This window comes from Hypanus sabinus, chromosome 8 (genome assembly GCF_030144855.1).
Source record: "Hypanus sabinus isolate sHypSab1 chromosome 8, sHypSab1.hap1, whole genome shotgun sequence".
In the NCBI taxonomy this organism is placed as follows: domain Eukaryota; kingdom Metazoa; phylum Chordata; class Chondrichthyes; order Myliobatiformes; family Dasyatidae; genus Hypanus; species Hypanus sabinus.
The window spans coordinates 74,175,740-74,186,349 of NC_082713.1; the positions used below are offsets into that span (position 1 = coordinate 74,175,740).

Here is a 10,610-nt window from a genome sequence, read left to right on the forward strand (position 1 = left end):
TCTTGAGGAAGAGTTGAGGTGGAAGTAGATGAATATTTGAAAGATTTAAGGGTTATGAGGAACTGACGCAGGAAAAAGAATTGAGGCCAGTGTGCATCAGTTACGATCATATTTGAATGGCTTACCTTGCTCCCATTCTCTTGTGTGTACTTGTGTTCTTGTACTTCTGGTAGACATAAAATTTCAACTGAATATTGCCTTGAAACAACCAATGTGCTTGGTGTTGGAATTGGGAAATATAGCCGTGTTGATCTTGTAGAATGGGATCTACACTGGAGAATAATTGGTCTGAATTCTGCTCTGCATCTAAATTAGCAATGAGCTCAGAGGCATTCTTCACAAAGAATATAAGCACAAAGTTCTGAGATAGTGGTATTGGACATGCAAAACATCTCTTTTATAGATATGCACAATGTATTTTTGTAGTACATAAACTGCACCTTAATTTGTGTATCATCTGATTTTGGACTTAAAGGCTCATATTTTTCATTTGAGCATCCCTCTTTCAAAGAGGAGCCTGCAACAGTTGGGACTAATGAATATTAAAAGCCATACTATCCTGTTCTTTTATCTATTGCTTTCTCCTCAGATCACTGCTTTACACCGAGAGGCAGAGAAGGTGAAACTGGATCAGAAGAGGTAAGTTTGTATTCAGTATTGCAGCATTTTAACTGCATGGATTCATAATTCTTTGGAACACAGGATATTTTGATTCACGGCATAATACAGTGTTGAAATGGGTTCCAGAGCTAACTGTGTGCGTGCTGACCATCCGAAACTGGAGTATCTGAGGGCAACCCACTTGGTCTGAGCAGATACACTGGACTTCAGGATTGATCCCAGGTTGAGAACTGTGAGATCCATTGTGGGCACAGCACAATGGCATAGCTAACAGAGGCACTGCCTCAATTTTCAATCCTGAGGTCCAGGGGTATCTGCTTATTTTTTGTTTATTTTTTTCTGATGTTGAAAACCTGAAAATGATAAACAAAATGCTGGAAAAGATCAGCATGGCAGGCGGCATCTGTAGAAAGAGAATTAAGTGAATTTGTCTACTCTGTGACCCTTTGTCAGTTAACGGTTGCATCCTTAACTGTAGGATCCAGGTCCAGATCCAAAACTTCTGCTTTTCTTTTCATATTTACTGCTTTACATGTTGAGTTTTTCAACCATTTTCCGTTTTTTTTAATCTTGTATCAGTACGTTGTTCGGTCTGGTGCTGATAGCTTTATAGAGTTCCTCATATGTGATGAATAATCTGACTTTGATAGTGCTATAAAGTTATAAAGGCTCCCTGCTGTCCTTCAAATGGTCCTTTCTCATGTACTGGCAATTAAATAAATAACATTCAGGCAAGGTGAATGAATGATATAAATTTTGTAAATGATTTTATAAATGATTACATTTTCAACAATGCACATTTTGGTCCTATACCGATGTGCCACATTTGAAAGTGGAGAAAGTCCTAGAGCAGAGCTTAAACCTACTTTCCTGAGTATTGCCACTGAGCCTGACTGAAGCTCTGTTAATGCATTCTGATTGTCTAATAACAGTGTGTCAATTTCAGACTCAGAATCAGGTTTAATATCACCAGCGCATAACAATGAGAACAGGGCATGTTCCTGGGTGATGAGGGTCCTTAGTAATGGACACTGCCTTTCTGAGGCACTGCCCCTTGGACACTATGGAGGCAAGAATGGGTCTGTTGTTTGTGAGAATAATATGGATAGATTAGGCATTTATGTGTGTACCTTCCTTGATTAGATTATTTTTGATACCAGTTTATTAAATCGGCCGATTGAAATGGTTGAGAGAAAATATGTAAGATGCTGACAAATTGATAAATGCTCATTTCTTGAATAGGCAAGGCATGGAAGGATTTGGACTGAACGTAGTACTTTGGATTAGTGTGGATTGGCAAAATTGTCAGCTTGGACATGATGGGCTTGTTTCTGTACTCTATGACTGACTTTTCCTTCAATAGACACTGAAGTCCTACTTTTCATTATGTATGGTTTCAACTTGTTAGCCCTTTCAAAATATATCATTATCACTTACTTCCTGCCATTCCCTTATTCACCAATATAATTTCAGTTATTCAGTCTCTAAATGATCTTTTTCTGTGTATCTACAGAAGCTTTTGCAATTTGTTCTTGTTTAGTGCTAGGTTATTCTCAGATCCCATTTCCCCTTATCAATATCTTGGTGCTACTTTGCTGAATTCTGAAATCCTTCACGTTTCTAGGCTTGCTGCTTTTTTTTTGATAATGTTACAAACCTTTTCCTTGAAAGACACTGCAGAACTATTTTCATTCTAGATCTTTATTCCTTAATTGGAGAAATATTTGTTTAAACTCTAATTTAATTCTTTAAATATTAGACTAATGCTAATTTACTGCTAAGCATTTTAATGCCAGTATTCTAACATGACCGAGTTGTCTCTCGTATTTTTTTGATTAAAGATACCAGTTTTTAAATAGAAATAAATAATTTTTAATTGGTAATAACATTCCACCACCATATTAGCATTTGTATTATAAATTAACTCTTTCTTATTTCATAATACTAGATGTAGAATAATCTGTTCCCTCATTGTTTCCTCAACACGTTGACCTAGAAAACCATCTTGTATACATTCCATTAATGTCCACCATATTACTGCTAATTTTTAGTTTGCCCATTCTTCCTTAGAGTAAACCATTTCATGATTGGATTATGCTTTTAATTTCCAGATTTATTCAATGCCTCCATTGTCATTACTGTTTGAGTCATGGAAAACTCCCACCAATGTTTTGTTTGTGTTCCTTAGTTTTATCCACATTGAATTACTTGATTACCTGACTACCCAAAATGGTATATGCATGGCTGATTCACCTCCATTTCATTTTTTTTCTGTTCAGTTTAAAGCAAATTATTCCCAATCTTGAGCATTTTGTGACCTTGTCTCTGTTAGATCTTACTAATTTCTGTTTTTGCAGTTAATTCTTATAGTTATGAATGCTGTATACAGTCTGATCATCTTCAATTTTGTGTGCTTTTATTTTCCTACCCTGACTCTTGTTGTTGGTGTACTCACACATTTGCCTTATTTGATAGAAGATTTAAAAATCATTAAGAGTCTAGACAGCAGAACATATCAGGATCCAGATTATGTAGAATCTAGATAACTGGTAACAAAGCTAAATGTGGTATAGGAATAATTTCATGCAGAGTGGTTAGCATCTAGAATATAATACCAAGGTAGTAGAGCAGGTAAGTTTATTGTTGTATTTGATGGAGAAGAGGATAAATATTTAAAATGTAAATGACAGAGCTCTGAATGAGAATGAGATCAGCTGAATTTCTCTTGCATAGAGTTAGTCTACGTCCACAGTAGACCAGATAAATCTGTAACCGAAGCTTTTTCTCTTCGTTTTGACCCTCCGTCCACACTGAAAAGGTGTTTTCCTCCCTCGGAAACGGAGCTTCTCTAAGACGGTCTAAGAGTGTGTAAATCTGAAAACGCCGATTGGGCGGCATAGTGTGTACAGGGTAACCGAAGCTTTTCAAAAACGTTGTCATGACGTGCCGGAGCAAATGTACTGTTCTCTATAGCAGTCGAGGATGTTGTTGTATTTGGCTTGGCACGACTCCCACTCCACGTTCTCCACTGCTTTGCTGACTTCGTAGTCGTTTGTAACTCGCAGAAGCAGCTTGACTTCATTGTCTGTTGAAACGAAGAAGTCCGGTCTGCTTTATCCAGCGGAGGCTTTCTTTGTATTCCTTGAAGACATTGTTGAAAACTTTCTTACGCTGTTTTTGTAGGTACTCTAGTTTTTGACCAATGGAAATAGCATAGTATACTGTTTCCTCTTTGCTTGTTTTCTGTAGGTGTGTTCTGCGCACGTGCCCATTAGGAGGAGATTTGTCCAAATACCCATTTTAATGTGGATGGAGGTATTTTCAAAAACGCCTGGTGTGGACGCCTATCGCTTTTACACGAAACCAGCGTTTTCAAAATTATCCAGTCTGGTGTGGGTAGCTAGCCTTAGTTCCATGCTGTGATTCACATGCTGCTACTATTCTAGTAGAGCTCCTCTCAGGAGCAATTCTATCAGCAGCCAGTTTAATTGGCTTTAAGTTGTTAAGTGCATTGTTCTGCTCACACTGTACTGCAAGTAGAGGTTATCCATGTAGGTCTTGAGTCTTCCACTTCTATCTGTGGACAAGGCGAGGTATGTCAGTGCTGTCTGTGTGAAACTTGTACATTCTCCCTTCGTCCACAAACGTTTCCTCTGGTTTTTCAAGTTTATTCCCAAATTCCACAGATGTCTGGTTTGGTATGTTAATTGGCCACTCTAAGTTGCTCCATAATCAGAATCAGACTTTAATCGCCAAGTACCTGTACACAAACAAGGAATTTACTTCCGGCAGATGTTGTCTCTCTGCTCATAACAATAATAATGATAAATATAAATGAAAATATAGATTGTACATACAAGTAGTGCAATCCAAGTAATAGTTAGCCGACAGTTAACCGGCAGTTAACTGTTCAGCAAAGTGACCACAGTAGGGAAAAAACTTCTCCAGTGCCTATTAGTCTTAGTCTGGAGGGATCTGAAGCGCCTACCAGACAGAAGCAGTTCAAGCAGTCTGTGTGCAGGATGCAAGAAGTCCTTTATGATGTGCTTTATGATCTTCAACCTGGAAGAGTACAGGTCCACAATAGAGGGCAGGCAGGCTCCAATGATGCGCTCGGCAGTCCTCACTGTTCGCTGTAGTCTGGTTCTATCCTGCTTGGTGGCGGCTCCAAACCACACAGTAGTATTATTGTAGGAAGGAAATGAGATAGGATAGAAAAAATTTATATTAATGATCAAGGTTTGATCACTGAAGAGCCAGTTGCTTTATCTATGCTTTATCCCTAATGTTGTGGTCCAGTAGTTTTGCTTATTTACCATGTCTGGCACTGAAAATTTGAGACACATCTATCATTAATGGAATGTTAGAAAGTTATTTCTATTTGGTGTGCTTTATATCTGATTTTATGCATCTGTAAAGTGTTTGAGGTATGAAAATCACCCCATTCTGAATGTGAACTAAACAAATTTGCTGTTCCAGAGTACTGATTTTGCTGAAGTATCACCCTCATGAATGTTGTATGTTTAATTTCACTGATGTTTGGGTAAAGCAGATAATAGTCCAAAATAATGGAAGAAGAAATTTGTGAAGTATAATTGTTCCTTTAAATCTTTGGATAAAATGGGCAGATGGAGCTCCATGTGGAAATACAGCATCACTTGCTTTGATTAAAAGTCCAAGTGGTTTCTGAATGACAAAGCTGAAGTTAGAGAAATGGCACAATTTAGAGGCCTGGTAAGGATGTCATTGAGATCTGGTGGGTAGCTTATGAACGGATAATGTAAAGGGCTAATGCAATTGCCTTTAGTCCAAGGAGTGCTGAAATTTAAAGCCAGAAGTAATCAGTGAATTTTGTAATGGTTCAATGGTGTTGCATCTGCTTCTTCCAGCTCCCTCACGTATTGGCTTTGGAGAGGGTGTAAAACTGGCATACTGTATTGATACCTGGGTTAAATAATGAGGAGAAAGGGATGCATCAACCAACCTTGTTAGTAGATTGAGGGATTTTCTAGTCGAGTTTCTCAGCTGTTTCAAATTGAAGGATTAGAGATGAATCCCTCAATAACAAGTATATCACTGCAATATATGTCAAGATTTCTTACATTTGGATAACTTGCCTGTTTAAATGATTTCAATTTCTGCATTGAAAATTGGAGAAACAACACCTCTCTGGTTCCACTTGATCCTATTAAATGAGAGAATATAACTTATAATTTTTAGTGAGCATGTCTGTATCTGTCTTCTAGGTTGGACCAAGAACTTGACTTCATTTTGTCTCAGCAAAAGGAACTGGAAGATCTGCTAGCTCCGCTGGAAGAGTCAGTCAGGGACCATCACGGCACTATTTACTTGCAACATGCAGATGAAGAGCGAGAGCACACGTGAGTGTCAGATGTTTGAAAATATCATGGGTTGGATGCAGAGTAAGGCTCTCCTTTGCTAGGAATATTACATATTGAGTAAAATTTAGTGCTCTCTTAACATGCCAAATGGTATGTTCCTGTGCTGTACTATTCTGTGTTCCACAATCTTGTTTAGATCAAATTGTGGTTTTGAAATGTGTCCTGATGTATCTTTTTCAAAAATGATTTAGAACACTCTCTCTATTCAATGATAATTTGCTAACACTAGGGAGGGATTTTGGAAACTGTCTAATGCATCACTTTGCAAAAATTTAGAATGACACAGGAGTACGTGGCATGTTGAGTTGAATGGTTGGTGGTAAGGAGCTGAAAGAATTCGGGATCTTAACTGACAAGATACTCAGACTTGTGACTGGAATGGTTTCTGCAGTTTCTTAGTATGCTGTGCTTGGTTTTGATGAAGCACTGTACTAGGATCTAACCAAGGACTTATTCTTAGTCCACAGAATGTTTTCAAGATTTTCTGTTTCTATTAGGGATTATAATGTTCACCATGAAGTGATCTCGAAGTGATGTATTGTGATACTTGAATCTTCTGCATGATTGGAGCTATTGGCCTGGTGACAGATTTGGTTCCGATGTTTATTGTGGAAAGCCAGTTGTTCTTATGTTACACAATGTAGTTAAGACTGCCCCTAATTCATATCCTCTTCTCTTCTCTTAGATGGTTGACTGGTAAAGTAGTGTTGGAAAAGAGTTGGGGAGAGCAGGAGCTCCTGATGATAGTTACCATCTTCTTCTGAGAGAAAATATAAAACAATAACTTTGTTTGCTGTTGCTATCTAGATACAAGTTGGCAGAGAATATTGATGCTCAATTGAAGAGGATGGCCCAGGATCTGAAGGAAATTATCCAACATCTGAACACCAGCAACAGCTCTTCTGAAGTCAGTGATCCGGTACGTGGATACGCTGTTAATCCGTTCAGAATTGCACAATGGCTAACTCATCCATTAGACCTGTGAAGGTTTACAGCTGTTTGTCTAGCCACCTTTAAAATATATTATTATGTACTTATTTTTGGGGTGGCCAGTGCTGCAATTAGTAGAACTGCTCACAGTGCTGATTCTGACCTTGGGTGATGGCTGAATGGAGTTTTCACATTGCTCAGGTGCCCTGGTTTCCTCCCAAATCCCAGTGGTGTTGAGGTTGATAGGTTGATTGGTCATTGAAGTTTACCCCTAAGGCATAGGTGAGTGGCAGAATCCATGTGGAGCATCTCTGACTCAACCAGCTGGAGAGATGCAGCATGGCAACGGCACTGAAAATCAACCGCACATTTATACTAATCCCACGTTTTAATACCAGTTTTTACTCTCTCCACATTCTCATCAACTCCCTAATGCTGAAACATAGCATGTTCTATTAGTTCCTTAGTGTGGACTGTTCCCTGCTGAAAACCTGAAGGTCCCTTGGCCAATTCACCAACCACTGGGAGCGGTATTTCATTCACTCAGAATCTAAAATAGCTGAGGTTTGTTTTGTCCCAACTTATTCTAAGGTTGATATAGTGTTTCGTTGCAACATTAAGACTTTACGGTTAAAATACACAAATAGTGTGACTGGTCTGATTATATGGTATGTTGATCAATCTAAAGTTCACAATTGAGATGAACATAATGTTGGTTCAGATTTCAGCTTAACCACCTGTGATCTTTGCTAGTTTAAATGGTTCGTGATCAGTGGTAGTTTCAGTATCACAAATTTATAGAGAATTTATTGTTTTTTCTTCCTCCTAGTGCAGCAGAAGGGTCTAATTCTATTCCTATTTCTAATGGTGTTATATTCTTGATTAATCAGATCATGAACAGATGTGGGGAGAAGGCAGGAGTTTGGGGCTGAGTGGGAAATGGAGCAGACTTAATGGGCCAATTGGTCTTAAGTCTTGCTGTGTAATAATAGTGTTCATGAGACACATAGAATATGACAAATATTATGAAGGACAATGGCAAATGATTTAAAATTTAAACTTCCTTCAGCCAATCAAGCTATAAAAAATAACAGTAATTTAAATGTATTGCATTTTATGCCTTGATGTTTAAACTAAGACGTTCCACTATACCAGTTGAGATATTAATTGAACTGGAAACCTTCCGTGCTTGTTCACACTCCTGTACTGTTGCCATATGCTGCATATATGCAACTCTGCAATTAGACTAGGCATTGTCCATTGATCAAAAGACAAGCATTTAATATTGGCATTGCATGGAGAAATTGCCACTGAGATTTCAGAATGAATTACAAGCTTTATTATACCATCAAACTAATTTCTCATATTTGGCTCTTTTTTTCAGTTGCAACAAATCTGCAAAATTCTTAATGCCCACATGGATTCACTGCAGTGGATTGACCAGAGTTCAGGTACTTATACACATTTCATGGGTTGTCTTTAAGGTATTCAAATTTATTCATGTATAAAGTATACTCTCATATTCAAACAAAATAGAATATTTCAGTTCCTGCAGGTGGTGATCGGCATACCTTGATTCTGTTCCAATTAATCTTATTGGAGACACAAGAATGCTGGAATTCGGAAAGAAGAAAAAACTCCAAGAGAAACTATTGTCTATATTTCAGGAGATCTGAAACAGCAACTATTCCTCTCCCCCCCCCACATCCCCACAAATGCTGCTCAACCTGCTGAATTCCTCTAGTCACGTTTTTTCTTCGGTCAGTTTTGCTCTTTCATAGTGCAGTTAATCTTTACTTATAAGTTACATTGCTATGGACTGGAGCCACATTCAAGAGATTATAGCGTATAACATGCTTGTAGTGCTTAGGTAGATGGAAAAGACTCCTTTTAAGTAGAACAATAAATGGAGGCCCTGCCTTGCCTATGAAAATCCCATTACAACTGTTGAAGCTCAGTTCAAAGCTTTGGTCAGTGACACAGAGGTCCAAAAAGATTACACAACAGCCTCTGTTACTTGGGTCGAATGCACAAATAAATGCAGACACAGACAGATACTATCCCATCATACACTGAAAAACTCTGTCCATTTACACACGTAGCTCCAAATAAACTCTGATGTGTCTACTACCTATTTTCTTCCTCTCTCCCCTCCCCTCTGTCACCCCCCAACATTGGACTCCCCCATTTCCTCCACTCCATTAGATGTTTTGACCCATTTTCTCGAGCCACGCCACCTTCTCTCACTTTTCTTTTCCTCTACTGAGGATTGCTTAAGACAAAGAACTCAATTGGTGAAATAAAGAAAAAAGTGAGATAATGAAGACAAAGAATTGGTGTTTAAATCTTTTTGATGTTTAAATATCACATTCTTCAAAACCTTGTACTTATTTGGTGATCCTTTAAGTCTCAAATCTGAATTCTCCAAAATTTGGGTCAAGTTGAGTGTTGCTACTGCAGAGGGTACTCTAAGGAAAGAGCTGAAGAAGACGCTTATTGTTCTTCAACTTGCATCATTAATTTGTACCTTCCTGCATCTGTGTTTTAAATAATACTCCTTCCTGGTGCATTGTTGCTTTGAAAGTTCACAAGGAGTTATCCAGGTTTCTGAGTCCATGCATTGAACCCTTGGAGGCTTGATTTGGCCTGCTGTCCCTAGGGAATTTATTTGGACAATGTCACATTTTCATATTCTACACTGCTGTGGTAGGCAATTGCCCAGTATTGAGTCCAGACCCATAAGGAACTTATGATCTCAGCCTGGTGGCATTAGATGTTGTAGCTCTTGAAGTAGGAACAGTGAGGATAGCCCAGGCTGCCTGTGTTTTTGCCATCTTGTGTATCCTACTGCAAAGGTCACTGTAACGTGATGATAGTTCAAAGGGGTGCACACCTTGAGTCAGTTTGTGCTGTCTTGTTGGCATTATACTTTTTGTAAACCTGTATATTTAAGGCTAACTTTTTTTAATGCTTTTTGTCAGTCTTGCTGCAGAAGAAAGTGGAGGATGTCTCGAAGCAATTTGAATTGCGACGGAAGGAGCAGGAACGAAACTACAGAATTACATTTGACTAGACACTGATATTTCACTTACTGTAAACACCTGTACCTTTTTATCAGCTTTTTTAAAATAAAGAATGTGATTGTCACTTCAGCAGGAACAGATCTCTGTGTGCAGATTTGATGTAGGGCAGGGTTTTGATTAGTAGGAATGTAAAGAATGTGCTGACTAGTTCTGCGAGGGGAATGTGGGTGCATACCATGCTGGAACAGAAGCTTGAAATAATATTAGAGGAAGGGGGTGAGGAAATTTCCTGTTAAGAGTGTCAGTGAGAGTTTTGGAAGTTGTTTCTGGACAACTTGAAGACATTGACACCTGCATTACTGATGCCTTACCCTCAGCCAGATGAAGCGGGTCATCAAAGTGTAAAATCCTGGGAATGTCTGGTAGTTTCCCATTGTGAAAGTTTGAAGGGGAAGTCTTTCCTGTTATTCCATTTAAAGCTATAATTGAAATCCAAATGTGCTTGGCTTTACAGTGGTGAGATCTTGCTATAAAGGCTTGAATTATCCCACTATTAGAATGTTTAACAGTCACAAAAATATTTCAGCACGGCCATCATATTATTAAAGTAAGCTGGAGAACACCTATTCAGTCA

At 38.4% G+C, this 10,610-nt stretch overlaps 1 protein-coding gene across 2 annotated transcripts in view; it reads left to right on the top strand.

The window, feature by feature from the left end:
* Window positions 1–10,105, top strand: part of LOC132398225 (nuclear pore glycoprotein p62-like) — a 31,011-nt gene extending 20,906 nt beyond the window's left edge. For both annotated transcript variants that reach the window (XM_059977348.1, XM_059977349.1), the window contains 5 exons: window positions 590–639; window positions 5,868–6,002; window positions 6,831–6,942; window positions 8,338–8,404; window positions 9,935–10,105. In XM_059977348.1, the coding sequence (XP_059833331.1) occupies window positions 590–639; window positions 5,868–6,002; window positions 6,831–6,942; window positions 8,338–8,404; window positions 9,935–10,026 (456 nt within the window). In that variant the 3' untranslated portion in view covers window positions 10,027–10,105. The remainder of the gene's footprint in view (window positions 1–589; window positions 640–5,867; window positions 6,003–6,830; window positions 6,943–8,337; window positions 8,405–9,934) is intronic.
* Window positions 10,106–10,610: the final 505 nt, after the last annotated feature.